The sequence below is a fragment of the Phaethon aethereus genome, assembly GCF_964289735.1.
Source record: "Phaethon aethereus genome assembly, chromosome: 1".
NCBI lineage: Eukaryota > Metazoa > Chordata > Aves > Phaethontiformes > Phaethontidae > Phaethon > Phaethon aethereus.
This window is the reverse complement of record NC_138575.1, coordinates 23,987,144-24,007,806: the sequence shown is the minus strand read 5'-3', so window position 1 is coordinate 24,007,806 and position 20,663 is coordinate 23,987,144. Positions and strand designations below refer to the sequence as shown.

General features: G+C 37.9%; 1 protein-coding gene across 1 annotated transcript in view; it reads right to left on the bottom strand.

Moving 5' to 3' along the window:
• GRM8 (glutamate metabotropic receptor 8) overlaps nt 1–20,663 on the bottom strand; it is a gene marked incomplete at both ends in the record, with an annotated part of 360,871 nt that overhangs the window by 187,460 nt on the left and 152,748 nt on the right. The window contains 3 exons of the mRNA XM_082011400.1: nt 13,394–13,531; nt 14,969–15,123; nt 15,605–15,740. Of these exons, the coding sequence (XP_081867526.1) occupies nt 13,394–13,531; nt 14,969–15,123; nt 15,605–15,740 (429 nt within the window). The remainder of the gene's footprint in view (nt 1–13,393; nt 13,532–14,968; nt 15,124–15,604; nt 15,741–20,663) is intronic.

Below are 20,663 nucleotides of genomic sequence, written 5' to 3'. Positions count from 1 at the left end.
CATGTCATAAACCCTTTCAGAGGAATCCAGTGGAATTTAAGTGCCACATAAGTATTGTTTGGCTTAGAAAATAAGGGTGCTTTTTCACTCTCTCTCTTCAGTTCTGACTGTTGGTAGACTTTTTTCTAAGCCATACCCTTGAAAGAGCAGTTCTTCAGAGACTCTCGGGTGGATCAACAATTATTCTCTTATCTTGAAATGAACAAATCATTTCCAGCACCAGAAGCACTTCAAGGTAACATTTTAAATTGTGTCTTCCTGTGACTTTTGAAACTACAGCAAACAAGAAACAAATTCATTTTATTCCTTTTAAATTTTGAGAAAGAGCCTGAGACTCTAAAAGCGGCAGTTTTAGGAACTTTGTAAGTGTTGGTTTGGACACTGATAGAATAAGCTCTGCAGTTCACTAAAATTTCTTGCAAGATATATTGCATATAAAATCTGAAAATATAGCACACAGCCCTTGTATATAGATTACTAGAATAATTGATTTTTCTTTTTAACTTTTGGAACAGAAATGTTAGCATATGCCGAAAGGCTACAATAGAGAAAAGCAATTTGCAAAATTGAATAGTATGACTATGAGACAAAAAGACTGTTGTGTTCTGCATCCTACTTAAAAGTATATAACATTCCTCAAATTCTAGATAAAAACTATCCAGAAAGAAAAATGTACAGACCACACATTAGCCATTGTCTTTGTAATTAGTAATTCCAAATAAATAATAAACATAAGATTACAAATGACCTTCACAGAATTTGGGAAGAGAAAAGGAGGCTAAATTTGCTGTACAAATTTGCCATTATTTACTGATAGATAAAGCACACACATTCAGGGGTTTAATTCCTGGAACTCACTGCTTTTATTTTTTAATCAGACTGGTGTGGTGAGTTGACCTTGTCTGGGTGCCAGGTGCCACCAAGCTACTCTATCACTCCCCTCCTCAGCGGGACAGGGGAGAGAAATTAAGATGGAAAAAAACCTAGATGAGTCAAGAAAAAGGCAGTTTAATAAAGCAAAAGCAAAGGCCACATGCGCAAACAAAGGAAAACTAAAGATTTATTCTCTGCTTCCCTTCAGTCGGTGATGTTCAGCCACTTCCAGGGAAGCAGGGCTTCAGTAGGCGTAGCGGTTGCTCTGGAAGATAAATGTCGGAAAAATGAATGCCCCCCAGCCTTCTCTTAGCTTTTGTTGCTAAGCTGACATCATATGGTATGGAATGTCCCTTTGGCCAGTGTGGGTCAGCTGTCCTGGCTCAGTCCCCTCCTAAGATCTTGCCCACCCCCAGCCTGTTGGTGAGGGGGAAATGTTGCCGAGACAGCCTTGATGCTGCGCGAGCACTGCCCAGCAGTAGCCAAAACACAGGTGTGTTATCAACACCATTCTAGCTACACAAAGCACAGCACTAGGGGGGCTGCTATGGGGAAAATTAACTCCATCTCAGCCAGATTTTAAAGCCTTAATTTGTCTGTCTCCTGGGATTATCTTATCTCAGAATAAAAGGATCTTGGCCAGAATAATTAAATATTTCATTTTTAATGAAAGCCTAAATATAAACCTGAAATATAAACCTTTGTCAACAAGTCCCTTTAAAATATTTTTTACAATTCAACAGGATATTGTAACCTGAAAATCTATGGTATTATCAATAGGCAAATAGTCACATATTCAGATCTGAAGAATGTTTGCTGTTAACCTATGTACAGAGGACTGCCATGTATTACTTTCCCTTTTGTTTCTATCTGTGAAAGTACCTGTAAGGATGCTAAATTACCTCTAAACATTTAAGTAATATAGTCATAATTAATATAAGCAAATATTAGAGTTATCACCAGGATTTTACATGAATTGGGAAGGCAGATTACTTTGTTGAGAAGGTGGTGATCCATGCAACCATGGAATGGGATTAATTTCTCTTGACTTGAGCAATCTAAAAGTGGGGCACCTCATTCAAATTAGTCATCTGGGTCTATTTGCAGTCTGTAAAGAGAGATGGGCATCCTCACAGGGTAAGTCATACCAGTCTAAGCAGCTTACTAAGACATGTGGAGGTGGCCTGCCAGAAGTTAAAGAATTAAGTAAATCCTGTCTCATGAGCTCCACCCAAGGCCAATCCTGCAAGCCCTGAACACGCACTAGTCCAAAGCTAGAATTTGGGTCAAAATCATTATGGCCAGCCATGCAGCTAAACCAGTGTAAGTTCAATGTAACAAATATACCTCTCCTCCCCTGTACACTGATTTTAAAACAAATTGGGGACACTTGTGCTTCTACCTGACCTTTCATAAGAACCCTCCATACAAAACCACTTATCTCAAATATTGGATACAAATATTATTCTGGAAATATTGAACTATAATTGGAACATTTAATGGTTACACTTACCCATTAAAAGCCAAACTCTGACCTCCTTTTCTACATTGATTTATACTGCAGACCATTATGTATGCCCCATTGATTTTGCTAGGTCTATTTCAGCAATAAAATTCTACTTGGTAGGTTAAAAAGCATCTGCATCTGTTTACAGACGACCAATATGAACTCCCTTCCACAAAAGGTGAGCATTTACTTATAAATCAGGGGCATTTCACAGGTGAATAATTATTCAATGTATTGAAAATGTTCATGATCTAAAAACAGTCCACACTAAGCATTTTCATTGCTGCTTCATGAAATTATAAAACCACTTAGTTTAACTATACTAATTATGTTATAAAATTAGTATAATTATTATAATATATATTTACTTATGGTATTGGTGCTATCTAACATCAGGATAAGTTGAAACTTTTTTTAATAAACAATTAATCAATAGAAAGATTACAATTGAAAGATTAAATAATTTCTTTTTTTTACCATATTTTTTTCCTTTGTGCTCATATTTGTTTTAACTTGTTGATATCCTGTAAATCAAGTATTAACTAAGAGATAAAAGGCTGTTTTGTGGGAACTTCTACATCAACAGTTTATGATGTAAGTCACTCTGTATTCTGGTATATGTGTGAGATGACATTTTTCTGCAGTTACAAAACAGGACAAACAAGCTACTTTTTTTTAATCTACTGCAAAACTAGGTACTGTAAATTTAAATACATATCTTGAATAACTGCATACTCCAAGAATATTAAATATAGCTTATAAATACTGAGTTGTCTATTAAATAGACTTTTTCCCCCTCAGAACAGCTAATCAATGGAATAATGTAATGTTAGCTTGTAGTGAGCTGTCTTCTACAAATAAGGGCCAAGAGCACTCAGATCCTGCTTGTTCACAGGAACTGAGCACAGGGAGGGCTCTATATCCTCCTGACTTTCTCAGAGAGATCAGTGTCATGAGCAGCTGGTTTCCCTCACCATACAGTCTCTGAAAACACTAGATGGAGGGGTTCACCTTTCTTCAGCCCTACCCAGTCAGTCCCTTGAGTGCAGCTACACTCATGGGTTTTTTTACAAGGAATGTGCTTTTGAAACAAATTTCCTGATTGTCCCTTCTTTCACATGGTGCAGCAGTCTCGCTGTGCACAATCACAGCGCCTTTCAGAGTAAACCAAACTGTAGGATGAGTGCCAGGAATACAGCTATGGCCCTCCAGCTCAAAAGGTTGTACTAAACTGAAGTAAAATCCTTTGAAATTAGTATAGTGAGGACCTCAGACACTCATCATTGACCACTTCATTCTGCAGAGGTCTACTGTTTGATAACATAGACATGGTCTTAGGGCATCTGAGCCACCTGGGGAAGAAGGTACCTCACAAAGGCCACTCTTTCTCCGCCCAACTGGTATCCTACACCACAAAATAGACCAGGAAAAAATGTATCATGGATCACTACTTGTGAATATGGAAGAACATTTTCAACCAAACTAACATGTCTGCTGCTGATCTGGGTAACAAAGTTTCATTTCTAAAGTCCTCAACCAGATTAGCTCACAGAACAGTGCTAAAGTGGTTGGACAGTTGTCAATGGGTCCGAAGGACGAGTAACCCTCTATGAGGTTACAATGAGCAGATCAGCCTGTCTGATCACATCCAAGGACATTTTTGAAGACTTGAAGTATTTTTTATTGTACTACTTGCATTCTAATGAAACATCTAGTCAGGTACCACGTATGCACACCAAATGTGCATACTTATGTTTAAGCACTATAACCTGAAACGTTTGAATAATGGCACAGATGACGTATATACAAAATTAAAACAGTTCTTCCAGTCCCCTCATAAGGCAGGTCTACAAGAACCTGCTCAGAAGGGAAAACAAATATCTTTTCTACCTGTAGAAGGATATCTGGGACTCAGTCTTATACAGGACACGTCTTCCCATTCACAGCAAGGGTCTGTTTGTGGCAGACCAGGAGGGTAAACTGGGGAAGAACGGCATGTAACACTTCAATCATTGTCTTTCCCGTTCCACTAGCATCTGTCCAAAGTGGTTGGGCTGGTACTGGAAAAGACACAATATCTTACTATTTTCTCCAATGAGCAAGGATTGTTTACAGATGCCATTCTTACATGTGTGACATCTAAGTTTCATCATAAGTAGTATTGGTTACAAGTTTTCTGAGGCTGCATTTGAGAAGGTCCAGTTTCGGAGTTCACGCAAAATTGTACTTACAGCAACAATTTGTTCACTAGGATATGCCACTCTTGCAGAGGCTCTGAGCTGGAATAAGAATTTCTAGATTCGTAAGTTACTAGCAAACACATCCACACATGTGCACATACCTATGCGTAATTAAAAGTATTCCAACTTGGCAGCGAGTGTATCAAATCTCAAATGGCAAGATACACTATTCAAATGATTGTGCAGTGGAATATGACTCATAACTTTGTGAAAGATTATATATCTAAAATTGATACATTTCCTGCCAGAATACAAGACTTGAGTTCCTGTTTATGAATAAAATTATAGAGAAACAAAAACCGCTATCGAGCATACATATTTCTTCTTCATATTAGAATAAGAAGCTTTTTTAAAGTATACACTTTGTAGGTGAATCTAAGCTTTGACAACAGGATTGAAAAGTGATACTCCGCTGGATGTATTATAAAGAGATTTAAAAATACTAACAACTGGTGAAAAAACCAAAATGGGTAACAGCAAATGAAATGAAGAAATCAAACCAGTGAATAGGCAGCGTACTTTAGGTCCCCTGATTTAACAACTTTCAGACATATTGAGTAACATTTATGTACATTAGCAATTGCTGGAATGAAATACTATTCATCTTCTGAAATTCTGTAGTTTCTGGAAAAAAAGCCAGAACTGGCCCTTTGTAAGACAACTGAATGTATATATTTTGATCAAATATACCTTAAGCTATGGTCTTTTACTGTTTATCAGTCTATCAGACACTGACAGCAGAGAGACGGCAAGGTACGTGCCTGCCACTTCTCCACCATCAGGAGAGAATTTGGTCTAAACATTCTGACTTGATGTATAGCACAAGAAAGTCTGTATTTCATTCTTGTTAATTTTAGCGGAATGTCACTCACCATTCTCAGACATCAACTTTTTCTTTGGAATTGACTACCAGGCTTCTGAAATTGGGAACCAGACAAAATCTGCAAAAAACGGTGAATTTATGGCCTATGGTATACCATAATAAAGAGATTAAACTTCATTTAGTTTATTGGAACAGGTCTTGGTGCCAGCTGGGACATGATCTATTGTCCTAAAACTGAAAGCAAATGCTCTCTGGTTCCATATATTATTTAATGACACATGGTGCAGTTTGATTTAATGCTACATGACAGGCAGCATGGGACCACTGCAGTGCATCTACCTGTAACACACAATTTTCATCGTTCTGAGATAATGTCCAAAGCAGAGTAAGAAACAGCTCAGACTATGAAAAAAACGCCTCAAAGTCTTTTGTGTCCAATTGACGTGATGGTTAGTGAAGATTCAATAGTCACCTTGGCTCCTGCTTATCATGCTGAAAACCTGACTACTGTGATTTTTACATACAATTACTGTATATACACAAAACAGCAATAGACATTTTATAAATACAAATAAAAATTCGAAACTCCTGCAGGGGCTTATAAGCTACTTTTCAAATGGGAATCAAGAAAATGGCAAACAGCAGCAAAAGAAGAGAAAGAATAAGAATTGACAATTCTACTGCTCTATGCCTAAGCATACCAGCTGCAACATACAAGTCGCACAGAGAGAGCATGCAGCTCTTTCTTTGTGCTCAAAAGCAGTCCCTCCTGAGCCTCAGTGCCTTTTGGGAATTGTGATACAACTCACCATGTGTCTCAACTGCACCTATGCTGATTTTTTTTAACTTTGTGCAGGTCTCATTAAGAAAAAAAATATTTTAGGAGTGATTTTATGGTGATGGAACTATTACTCAAACCAAATAGCAATACACTGTACCTCTGCAAGATTCACATTCTGCTACTGAACTTTTCAATTTGTTCTATAAATTTTTCAGAACGTGGCTGCATACACATATGACTAAATCTACTTCTTTCTATTGAAAATTTTAGGTGAAATTGTATTTTCAAAGAGGTTAGTTAAGAGAAAACTATTAAATAATGTATCTGTAAAGTTCCTAGATGTCCCTACCACAACACTAGGTAAGCATGATGTCTATTATACTGCGCTGTGATTTTTTTCAGTGAAAAAAATAGTTCAGTTTGATAGAGCAAATTGAAATTAGGCTAATTTAAACAGGTCTCTATATGCTCTTGGAAATTCTTCCATCTTTATTTTTAGCAGCGCAGTCAGTCATTATAGGCAGTTAAAGGTTGATTAGGTTTGCAGAGTAGTTAAAAAGTTAACCATACAAAATAGGGGGAGAGACTACTTGTGTAGGGAAGTGCATGAAGGGGCATTTTTAATTAACATTTTTGTTGAGATTTTACTAAAGGGCCACATTTTGCTGTTCAAAGACTCTAAATACTATGATAAATGTAAGCCTTGAAGGGATGCCATGGGGAAAATCCAGAACAAATCTCAATGAAAGTATACCTTCTTATGTCAGATATGAATTTGACGCTACCATTGTACACATTAAAACATGATACAGTAAGCAGTATTACTTCATGTTAGATTTCTATCTGTTTATGCATGCAAATACAAACAAATATTTACATGTGTACACACGTATGTATGTAAAGAGGATTTCAAGAATTTTGTGTTAGAATGAAATCAACTATTAACATTCTGTGGAAGCAAATCTGAGTACATTTCATTTAATGCTTGCCCTTCTCCCTTAACTCTTCATCATTAATGCTGCTTTTTTTTCCTGTCACTTTGTTTTTGTCTTCTGAAAGAGTGATGGTGCATATTGTCAGCCCCACAATTCAATGCAATTTTAAAAAAAGTACTCTGGGATATCTTTGTTTCATTTTCAATTCTTTGTATTCTTACTTTTGTACATTTCTTAAGAAACACAAGGTCTGGAAACCTACCTTAAGGTGGGACTGATAATTAATAGCTCAACAACCAAGAGCTGGAGTTAACAGCACAACACCAGGAATAAATCTGGTCAGTCCACAATGTTTCTAAGTACGGTTAAATCTTCAGCTACCAAAAACTTGGTCCACCAAATGAGTCAAGTGGGAAGCTGAGGGTATGGGAAAATTCTCCAGGATGTTAAATTTGAAGTAGAGCAAAAGGCATACCATCTCTACCATCTCCCACAACCATAGTGCAAGCCCTTTCTCTTGAAGAATGTAGGTAATCAAACAAGTAATGCTGTCTCTGTCTTTGCAGTTTTCTGCTGGGGCACAGGGATCAGTGAAAATCATCTCATCTCCTCACTTCTTATCCCCACAAAGAGATTCCAGTGCTAAAGAAAGGCTGGTGAAGATCCCTGAAAGAGTCAGGTCTCATTAAAGATATTTTTATTGAATATGGAAAACCTGCACCTTGAATAAACATAAAGTAAGGCTTCCTGTGACCTCTACAGACAGTTCAATCCTTGTAATGCTCCATTCTTTTCCATTTTGTTGTAGTAAGACAAACAACTTTTCTCTGCAAAAGCCTTTCGCCTTCCCCGACTAAAATGTTTAAGGGTAGCCATTGAATTATTTTTCACGTTTACTAAGTTAATGGCCCAATTTGTTGTTTGGGTTTTTTTTTTATTTCCAGAAAGTTTGGAACAAAAAATGTCTAACATTTTTCAATGAGCTATTCTAATCTTGATTATTTGGTCCATGTTTGCTCACATTCAAGAACACATAGAGCTAGTTGCAAATCAATAGTGGCAAAGCAATTACTTTTTCAAAGTTTAGGTGAATCATTGCTTTCTGTAAACTGGCAGAAAATCAGAAAATAAACAATCAGGCAAACTCAGAAGAAACTTACTATTTGTAACTTACTTTTGTAATTCTTAACCTAAAAGGAGAGGAGATCCCTTTCAGGAATTTTGGAGATAGACTGTTGATTTTATATGGAAAAGAAAAGAAAGAAATATTTTTCACTATGAAACATTTTCTAATACCTTCATAGGAAAATAAAAGCTTGAAATTGGATTAGATTGGTAGCATCCTGACTACAGGTAGTGAAAATTTAAAGCTATGAACAGATAACTCGACTAAATAGAGAACAGGGATATCAGTTTTGTTGTTGGGAATTAAAAAGGTCATATGAGAAAAAGATTCAAGTACCTCCTAGCTAAGATAAACAGGAATGCCTAACAAAACACATCTCAAGCCTGAGAAAACATTATACTTATCAATTTGCCTTTTAATATCTTTGGAGAGAGAGAATTTCAGATTATGGCTGTATCTCAAGCTTTTGGATTCCTTTCAGTGTATCACTGGCTATTGACATGATATACAAATTGGGCTGGTGAGCAAAAGACAAAGAGGATCTTGTTATCTGCAGTGCCCAGATAAAATATAGGAAAATTAGGATAAATGGTGTTTTTAACATCAGTCTTCAAGTCCTGAACTAGAGATGGAAATACATTCCTTTTAAGAATTGAGCTGAAATTTAGGACTGAGAAAATACACATGAAGTTTCAGAGAAAACCCACTGGAAGGACAACTGGCAACTGGGATAGGCCAAGGATCAATGTCTTCAATATTAAGTTATATACAATTAAATATAACAGCTCCTATATCCTTATTGAAATTCCAGGGATCATTCCTTTCTTTCATTTACTGTCTTTATTTCAGAGCAGACTTGGCCATGAAGTAGCATCTTTGGCCTTTCAGGGAAAGATAAATTCATGGGTGGGATATTCTCCTCTTTAATCTTTAGTATACATAGATGATCATAGTAGACTTGTCTGCTTTGAGGGCTGTGGTATGAAGAATCAGCCAAGATTTCATTGCGACATCTCTTCTATGCATGGGAGGCCATAACAAATGAAGTGGGGTGGTTCAAGATGCAATTTGTGACTCTCTGTGTCTAGACTGGAGGGGATGATTCCCCCATTCTCCTCCTAACATTTGTTTTTAAACCACAGAAGATTTATTTTGAACATCGACCCTTATCTATAATGGAGTGACTGCATGAGTGGACAAGGGAAGAGCTACAGATGTTGTCTATCTGGACTTCTGTAAGGCCTTTGATATGGTCCCACACAACATCCTTCCCTCTAAACTAGAGAGATATGGATTTGATGGGTGGACTGTTAGGTGGATAAGGAGTTGGATGGATGGTCGCATCCAGAGGGTAGTGCTCAATGGCTCAATGTCCAGATGGAGATCAGTGATGAGTGGTGTCCCTCAGGGGTCTGTATTGGGACCAGGACTGTTTAATATCTTCATCAATGACATCAATAGACAGTGGGATTGAGTGCACCCTCAGCAAGTTTCAGAGTGTTGTAGTTGACACACCTGAGAGGCTGGTGACCATTCCCTCTGGATGGACCTGGACAAGCTCGAGGAATGGGCCTGTGTGAATCTCATGAAGTTCAACAAGGCCAAGTGCAGGGTTGGGGCAACCCATGGTATCAATGCAGGTTGCGGGATGAAGGGATTGAGTGCAGCCCTGCCAAGAAGGACTTGGGAGTACTGGTGGACGAAAAGCTGGACATGAGCCAGCAATGTGTACGCTCACAGCCCAGAAGGCCAACCATATCCTGGGCTGCATGCAAAGAACCATGACCATCAGGTGAAGAGAGGTGATTCTGCCCCTCTACTCTGCTCTGGTGAGACCCAGTTTGGAGTACTGTGTCCAGCTCTGGAGCCCCCAGCACAGGAAAAACCTGTTGGAGCACAACAGATATATCACTGGCTCTTATGTAAATGGTAGAAAGGACCTGACTGGGTTCCCAGTCCACTACAGTGAGATTGTACTGGCAAAAAATCCAGTTTTCAACTCAAACTGAAAGATTGATGCTAAAAATTCACCAAGACAGGTTAAGTCATAAAGCCCAACAATGTCTCATTTACCAGGACAAGCACTAAGCTGTCTCATTTTCCCTACAGTCAATTCAAATAACCCAAACACCACATAACAGCAAGAATCAAGTGGCTCTACACTACAAGTTTCCAGAACTGTATTCCAGGAATCAAGTTGTCATCTTTGTGTTTATTATGACCCCAAAAACTCTGCTTATTGTGTCTTTTCATTATTGTTTTAAAAAGCCCCTTTATTTACAAAACTATCTGAAGTTCATTCATCTTCGTGGCTGAACAGAGAGAAAGAGCAGCACCCACTGAACTGCTCACAAGCATCTGCAACACTTGCTCATTAACGATTCCAACCATAGTGACTTTGAATTGGAAAACAAGCTCCAAAAATTTGCTTATGCAGAAAGAAGCCTTCTCCATCTCTCCTACTCACCTTGCTCTACTATATATGAAAGCCAAATGTGATGATATGCGAGATACCCATGTACATTGTCACTGGGGTTCTCTGAAGACATTCTGAGTGCTTAGGATGTTCACCACTCTTGAGGATAATTGTTCCTTTGAAGAAATTCTCAAAGTGATCACAAATCGAGTATGTTTTGTTTAAGACCACATGATGGTCTTCTAGCCAATTACATGCAAGAGTACTTAAAGGTAACATAAGAAAGATGAGCACAGACTTTTGAGGGCCTGTTGCAACTGGGCAAGGGGTAATGGTTCTAAACTAAAAGAGGATAGATTTAGACTAGATAGAAGGTAGAAATTTTTCACAATGAGGGTGGTTAAACACTGGAAGAGGTTTCCCAGAGAGGTGGTAGATGCCCCATCCCTGGAAACATTCCAGGTCAGGTTGGATGGGGCTCTGAGCAACCTGATCTAGTTGAAGCTGTCCCTGCTCATTGCAGAGGGGTTGGACTAGATGACCTTTGAAGGTCCCTTCCAACTCAAACTGTTCTATGATTCTATGATGTCTTGATTCAGTTTACTTCAAAGGAACATATTTTGGTTATTTTTGTTATCCCACCCTTTACATTTGAGTTAAATAAGCATAGGGATCATGATGAATCATCAGCTTGTTTCAGGTTTGCTGCTGCCCAAGTGTCTTTTCCATTGTAATATGCCACTTTTAAGTGGTTTTAGTCAAGGATCCTGTCACTCATAGGTACTCTTGATTGCAGAGGAATTCATAGCTTTTTCCCTTGCAGGTGAAAATGCATGTGCAACCTTCATATGAGACCACCCATGTCTTAATCTCATCCCTTGATACTATGTTAACTTTCTGGGTGCATAAAATATGTTTTCTTTCTGCTTTCAGGCACAGAGAGCATACCATAATTTTGTTTCATAAAATATACGGATATCCATTTCAAATCGCAAATTTGTATCCATCAGGATACAGTCTATGCATTTTATACACTACTTTTCGCTTGGAAATTCAATTTGACAGATGTGATGAGGCCGAGACAAGTCATACAACCATCTGTGGTAACATTTAGAGCTTCCCAAACTACGGCACATCACTCATTCCACCTGAAGAACTTCAAAGAAGCATCTATTTTCCACTTAAAACAGTAAAAACAAAAGAATCCCTTCCCTGACATGGGTAACTACCCAGCCATGACTTACTGCTATATGAATCAAGAACAAGGAGTAAAGGATTAGAGTAATGACCTATCATTTAGCTCAGTGAGGAACCGAATATCATCCTGGAGTTTTTTGTGGAATGTGTGCTAAAATGTAGAAGACAAGGGGTTTTTGTTGAAATGAGAGAGTGTATGCATGGCTCTCATATTTCTGTGTGAGATATGCCTGTGCATTGCAAAGCCCGGTACAGTAAGTCTTTGAATCAATGGCACAGTACACACACAATAAATCTGATGGTTTGGGAAATGCAGAACTGATGGTGCATGTGCCCAGGGACTGCACGGTATGTCTGTCTGACAAACGCAGAAGTGGGTTGCTGGTGTGCAGCTTCTGTTAGCAGAAAGTTTGGAAGGGCACCCGCATAACAAAGGCTGCATGACAGTGTCCCCAGGCAGCCAGAAATCCTGGAACAGCAAGCGAACAAAAATGTTCACATTCCATGTGGAAAATACTATTTGGTGAAAGAAAACATTGCCAGGGAAATTAAAGCACGTGGATGACTTATGTATGCAGCACAGAAAATTGAGTATTCCTGCTGCAACTGGTCACAGAAATGGTGGTCACCACCACTACTGCTGGGGGTCATGGCAGTAATTAAGCAAATTACACCGGGAGCCCTGACATTAGGCAAAAAGTATCTATGCAAAAAGTGCCTATACAAGAAGTAACATAAGCAGTCTGCTGTAGTCACAGAAGACTAAAGGTAACAAACTTGTAGTAAACCCTGCAAGGAACTGCAAAAAGCCAACATCTCATAGGGGAGATTAAATTCAGAGCTACTGATGTGACTGTTAAAGTAGCTGTCATGACAGTTGTCTCTATTGTGATGCCTGAGAAAGTTAGAGAACACTAGTGCCAATTACGTAGAGTTTTTGCTCAGACTTCATAGAGACTTTCAGCTTTACAATATAGAATCCTGTTCTTTTCACATGAAGACAAGCAATAAGGACATATTGATTTGATTTTTACTCCATCCTCAAACACAGTTTGTAAACTAAATAAGGAGTTCATGACTTGACCTATCATCAAGACCTCAATGGTTTAAACAGAAATTTAATTTTCTCTGTATATACTTCAGGGGTATCGATATGAGTATTACTGTGAGGTGCCCATTCACTAAAAAAAAATTATATTGACAGCTATAGATGGGGTGAGAGAGGAGGTCATTAAAAATACGAATAGAATTGAACCACAGCCATAGGTCTAACAAAATCTGTATCATCTTTGGATTTGTGCAAATCAACTACTAACTTTCTCAAACATTGCCCATGAATTTTTTCTTCAGGTTTGAGGAAAAATGTCACAATTTTCTTGCAACACAATAGTTTGTATTGGAGAATTGAAGGGAGCCAGAAGAGTGATGAAAAGAAAACAGTTCCTTTCCTGCACTCCAATAAACACCTTACAGATAATGTTGTACTTTCAGTTACCTGTGCATTTCTTGATATTGCTATTTCTTTTTCCATGTGATCCTAACTTGCATCCAAAGTTCTCCTCCCAAAATTCTGCAAACCATACGTTTCTTCGATTGTTAGCAAGTGTTCGGCTCCGAAAATATCTGTCAAATCCTACATTTAAAAGAAGTGAAAAAAGCATTAAAATATGATACAGCATAAAAATAATCATTTAAAGACAATAACAGATTGTGTATAAATATCAGAACAAGAAAAATCTTTAGGTACAAACTACTATAGTAAGATATTTTATGAGCATAGTAGTATCTAAGGTTTATAAAAATAGTATATTTCTTATTATCCCATATTTGCTGTAGAACAAGATTTTTTAAAATATCTACAACAGTTAAAGAGCCTCTAAACTCCTGCAGAACTCTATAATTTAAAAAATGTAATGCAGATGTTTAGGGAAACAGCTTAATTTTTAATACACAGATGACCCAAAGAAAGAATTGGATACCTACAAGAAATTAGACAACCTATAATTGCTACTTAGTCAAAAACTGTGATCCAAATAAATTTCATTTCGAGGCCACGTAAAATCGCTGAGTACGGAATCACAGAATCACAGAATCACTAGGTTGGAAAGGACCTTCAAGATCATCAAGTCCAACCATTAATCCAGCGCCACCATGTCCCCTAAACCATGTCCTGAAGTGCCACATCCACACGTTTTTTGAACACTTCCAGAGATGGCGACTCCACCACCTCCCTGGGCAGCCTGTTCCAATGCCTGACCACTCTCTCGGTGAAGAAATTTTTCCTAATATCCAATCTAAACCTCCCCTGGCACAACTTGAGGCCATTGAGTACCTCTCTGTTGAACTAGAGGGCTTCCAGGACACCTAAAATTCTGCTTATATTTATAAGTTTAAAGAATGTAGTTGAGAAACTAAAGGTTCCTGCTTAAACCTGATCAGATTCTGCACCAGCAGCCGTAAAGAAATCATGACTAACACATACCATCTGGATTAAGCTCTTTACAAATACTTCCATGTGGCTAAATTCTCTAAGTAGCATCAATAATGCTCATTTTTTCTAATCGTTTACCAGTTTAGAGCACTTACCAATACAGTAAAAGAGATGGTACTATGTCCAGTAGCTCCCAGGAATAAGGTGACTCAAACCAACAACTATCACTTTGTCCACCCAGTCAGAAACTTTGTCAATATAGTGGCTTCTTAAAGTAAGTTTAGGAGAGGAAAGCAGAGCCTAAATTGATCTCCTCCCAGGAGAATGAGCTCACTCATTATCATCCATCCAATACTCTCCTTTTTTTGTCCCAAAGAACCACCAGGTTATGGGTAAGAAGCACTCCACCACACATGCTCTAGCTATTAGACAATTATAAGATTCCTTAATTACAGATTCAGCATCTCCTCATCTCAACAGAGATATTAAATTAATATTGGATCAGTTACTCAGTTGGAAAGTTTTCCCTGATTTACTTGTAACCAAGGGCAACATGATTTTTTAATTATTTTTTTTAAGAGAGCTAGAGTGCTTGAACATTGTCAGAAAATGAGGGTTTTGTACCACGTGCATTCCTACCATCTATTGATGTTCTTTTGGGCAGAATGGTTACTGCTCCTTCTGCAATCTCCTCCTGCTGCTGAACGGGTGAAATTTTTGACCCCCAGCTATCTGAGCCAATCCAGAGGAAATGTCCAGATTGATTAGCTTTTTTGGCTGCTTCCAGTATTCGTCTGCAAATAAGCAACAAATTGACCAGTTAAACAAACTGCATTTACAAACAACTTGAGAATCCCCAGCATTAATTCTGGCTATGCATAAGTAAGCTCACACTAACCAACTAGTCAATAGTTTTCACAGTCTAAAGCATATTCAACAACAGCTGTAGTGAACTCAAGATACAATACTGTACAAGTTAATTTCTTTCATCTTTAGACATTTTTCTAGCATTCTTATTAGTTTCTTCCTTTTCAGTCACCAAATAAGTGTTTCTTGGAACTGCACTCTTGGGAAATAGGAACAGGTTAGTTCTCCACAGAATAACGGACCAGCTCACTGTATAATTGCAACCCAATTTATTATCACCAGATTTCCAGGAATTTTTACATGATATTAAACCTGAAACCTCCTGTGTTACTCTTTTCTGCACCAGCCAACTGACCATCTCTGTGAAGAGATTAATATCTTTAACACATAAAATTAGGAAACAGGCACCTAATATCATCTTCATTCGCAAACATGATCACTGCTCGAGCATTTGGAGTTTCCAACAAGCGCTTGATGATCTTTTCAAATTCTCCTGGTCTTGGTTCCCGGGGAATTTTGAGTGACTGGGCAATGCAAACACCTCCTGAGAAAAATTTAAAAAGAAAAAAAAAAAATTACTTCAAAATATTAAATATCCACACTTCAGATAATCCATAGTTAATCGGACAGGCAAAGAAAACAAGATGCTAATCTGAGATAAGGTAGCACAGCCAAAAGTTACCTTACTTATGCATTTTGAAATATGCACTGTATAAACTTACACATACAATACTGCACTAAAAACTTCAACTCAGGTATCTGTTACTTTATTTTTTATATAAAATTATGGCAGCTGACAACCCAGCCTTGCTACAGGATTGCATTTAACTGTGGAGCTGCAATTTGGCAGTTATGTTCATAATGTGTCTCCTTGTTATCAACTACTATCACAGAATGACAGAATCACAGAATCACTCAGGTTGGAAAGGACCGTCAAGATCATCAAGTCCAACCATTAATCCAGCGCCGCCATGTCCCCTAAACCATGTCCTGAAGTGCCACATCCACACGTTTTTTGAACACTTCCAGAGATGGCGACTCCACCACCTCCCTGGGCAGCCTGTTCCAATGCCTGAGCACCCTCTCGGTGAAGAAATTTTTCCTAATATCCAATCTAAACTTCCCCTGGTGCAACTTGAGGCCATTTCCTCTCATCCTATCGCTGGTTACTTGGGAGAAGAGACCAACACCCTCATCTCCACAACCCCCTTTCAGGTAGTTGTAGAGAGCGATAAGGTCTCCCCTCAGCCTCCTCTTCTCCAGACTAAACAACCCCAGTTCCCTCAGCCGCTCCTCATAAGACTTGTGTTCCAGACCCCTCACCAGCTTCGTTGCCCTTCTCTGGACACGCTCCAGCACCTCAACATCCTTCTTGTAATGAGGGGCCCAAAACTGAACACAGTATTCAAGGTGCGGCCTCACCAGTGCCGAGTACAGGGACACAATCACTTCCCTGCTCCTGCTGGCCACACTATTTCTGATACAGGCCAGGACGCTGTTGGCCTTCTTGGCTTTTTCGGCAGAGAGTATAACGTTAATAAACGCTGTAGTTACAGAGTCAAGTAGAGAACTTGAAATGTTCTCTTATGAATGAATACATACAGATCACTTCTAATTGTTATTATGACTTTCTTAATTAAGTTGTCTTAATCATTTAAGAGGTTTTGGGTTGTCATTAAATATACTAAATTATTAATCAGAAAATCAAAACAAACTCAGAGATTATATTTATACCTCTTCCTGACAGACGTAGGAAGGTACTAATTGAAATCTTTACATTTTACCTGTCCTGCAAAAATGGACAAATTTCTACAGAAACTCTGGGATTTCTAATGGCTTTTGTACACCAGTGCAGGGGTATCTCTCCTTCTTAGTTACAACATTATTATGAATCTTTGAGCAGACAATTCCCTGAGCCTGTTTCATGAAACACTGATTCCAGATTGGCACAAACTTCCTACATCATAGATGAACTTTCTGTGATTGTTTGTGGATTTGTTTCTTTAATTATTTTTTCTTTATGAACTATTGCCTGATTCTCATTGGTACATCTAATTCCCACCAGTATTTCCTGTTGGCTGTTGTTGTTCCCAAAACAAAAGCCTCTTGTGGAGAATTTAATCATTAATAAAAACAGAAAATTAAGAAAACAAGAAAACGTTTATTTCTAAAAAAAGAAACATGTTACTAAACAAAGGCAAAGCAAATGGTCATGTTTGCATCTCTGCATTTAAATACTTTTACACTGAAGATTGCTTTCGGTGTCAGTAAGAATAAAAATGCATTTTAAAAAAGCTGTTCTATTTTTAATGAATGTTGGTATTTATTTTCTGGTGTATTAGATCATTCTGGGCATATACATGTCTGCATATTAAAGATAATTAAACAACTAAAAGTTACAGTTAGATGGTTATGTGGTATGTGGGGAGGTTTTCCAACTTTCTCAACAGTCTTGTCCTCCTTATCAAAATGTTAACCTTATGTTTTTCCAAAGTACTTCACAAATTAGATTGATACACACTGTCAATGATGATAGGATTTGATCAAAAACAAGGGTCCAGCCAGATGCAGCTTGGGATGTAAAGCTACATGAAGAAGCTACAGAGTCTCTTGTGTTAGCTTTCTTAAGATGAATGCATTTAATTTATAAGGAAAACAAACAAAATAAAGATATTTATGAAGCCTTTTTTATTTCTTTTATTCAAAGAATGAGTGAGAATGGTTCAAAGCTGTCTTATGCCTGTTAGTGTTTAAGAGGCATTTGGACAATATCCTTAAAAACATATCTTTAATTTTTGGTCAGCCCTGAATTGGTCAGGAAGTCAGACTAGATGATTATTGTGGGTCCCTTCCAACTGAGATTTCTATTCTATTCTATTCTATTCTATTCTATTCTATTCTATTCTATGTTTAGAAAATTATGGGGATTCATTATCAGATTTTGCTCTGCCTTTGCAGAATCTCATCGACCTCGATAGTTCTCTGCACAGGCAGATCCTGAGTTTGAATCAAGTTTAGACATGGCATAAATGAAGCATGGAATTATCAACTGCCAGTATAAAAATAACAACTTTTAAATTAAATCAGCCAGTTTTAGTCACAGGCAAGCATATCAACTTTTTCAACTATGCATCAATTTCTTGAGATTTTACATTATTATTTTATTAGATCGAGATGCATACTACTGTATAGCTTTATCCTGAATTATTCTCTGCTTTACATGAAAGAAATAGTATTTGCAGATCAGAACGCCTGTCATTTCTAACAAAAATTGTTTGTACATATTTCTTTACCATCTATAAATAGTATAAAGATATAACATAAATAATTTACCCTTATCTGCTTTAAAATGGAATACAGTGCTTTTTGCTAGCAACACATTTCTTCACATTTTTATGAACAGCCTGGCTCCCCATGATGGACAGCTAATTTGCCAATAACAACAGATGAGCCCATACAGCAGGTGACCCTCATATTCACCAGGTATCTTTGACAATCCAGTAATGAAAAGATAGATACTATACTATGAAACGCTTTAGCCAATTTTCTAAACTGATATTAAGTTATTGTGATAGACACTCAAAAAGTCCTTTACTGCAACATTTTTCTCAAATAACAGGGCTGAAATGTAAGAGAAATATTTAGCAGACATCCTGTAAATTTAACAATCATCAATTCACTGTTAAAAAAGATAAACTGAAAAACAATGCCAAGCTCTCAACTGTCCTCAAAGTCATTCAGGCACAAAAAGTAGAACAGATCCTAAAAAATTGCATAAAGGAATAATTTGTTACCTCATAAATTTTGAGAGTGCATTTTTCAACCATTTCTATTCATGCAATGGCCCTTAGGAAAAAAACATTCTTTCCACATAAAGCTCAAATGCAAATATTGCAAAATGCGTATATATAATACACAGTATACAGCCATCTACAACCTGTTTGGAATGGATATCAAGCAATGAAAAACTGCAGTATCTAAAAAAGCTATTTTCAGTCAAAATGGTGTAGAAGAAACACTATTCCATCATTGCAGCAGCAAGTTCAATCATGACTGTACTGTGCGTCTTAGCATCTCTACATTGAAAAATGCGTTAAGTACTAATAGGAACAAAATGAAATGCACTTCAGCCTTGTTGCTACATTTGTAATGAATTGTGTAGGCTCTCTCCAACACACAAAACACTTTGTGTACGCTCTTATCTATATATTGCATATACAGCTGTTGCTCAAACAAATAACAGAGTATCCCTTTTCAGCTAATGATGAAATGCTAGATCCACAAAGGTACTTAAAACATTACGGTGTCTAACCTCTCAGCACCCTGCTGCCTTTGAAATCTACAGCCTGGGCTAAGTGCCCAGACACAGAGAGATGAGTCTCTAGGAAAAGGATTCATCGGAGCCAAAAAACTGAATAAGGAATAATTATTCCTCCAAAATAGCTAGCAGAGGTACTGAAAGGGTAGGTTTTAAGGCCACTAGTTAGGATAATCTTATGAAGTGCGAAGAAAAGAGAGATTTCCCCAAATCCAGAAGAAGTAGGGTTTGAGAACAGATGTCTCGTACTTGGTACCGATGGATTTACCATTTGCAGCAGAGATGCCAAAGGGCAGATGGTTCAGACACCTAATGCCCCTGGAGGATTTATGGCTGTGAATCATAAGAACAAATAGTGTCTACGTGTTTTGTCCTGTCAGCATTTCTGACTGATTTGGCATGATGACTGCTTATCCTTATTGCTGATTTCTAAAACATTTGTTATCATTCATTGTCTAGGGATTGTCTGGGAAAAATACATTAGTATATTAGCCTAAATTTCCCTTGGCTGAAATTATGACTAACCTAACATTTGTATGAGGAAATGAGAGCTAACTATCTTCTTACTGAAAAGGAAATGTTGTGTTCAAACCCGGTCAAGTAAAAGGGCTTATGAACAGGCTTCAGAGACAGCTGCGCTAAAAGCTGTTGTTGAGACCGAGAAGGGAGTCAGACAGAGAGACTTGTTTCAGGTAGCTTGACGAGGAATAGATACTAGTAATTGTACCCATTCCTATTGTACCCATTCCTTAAGTCATATATGTCATAGGAGATGAAATTAAGGGTTTGCTTCTGTCACACATTTTAAAGACATCAGGATGGCACTGGTGGAAAGTAGTTTTTCAACTACTTGGCGGGGGGGGGCAGGGGGAGGGGAAGTCTTAACACCAAACTGTGCTAAGCCTCTTATGTCTGTTCTCAGATCTGTAAAGCTAAGGCTGTACTCAGTCATCCCAGAGGTTTGAGGAATAAAACAGTTAATATGAACTGCACTCTGTCAGTGATGATAAGTATCCATTTGTCTTCTGCCTAACAGCTATCAAGGGTGATATCCAGTGCCTGGGGCCAGGAGACAATGAAGAGAAGGAGAACAGAGGTGGGAACTGGAAATCAGGCTCACAGCAGGAGCTGTCTCACTCGTGATCTGGG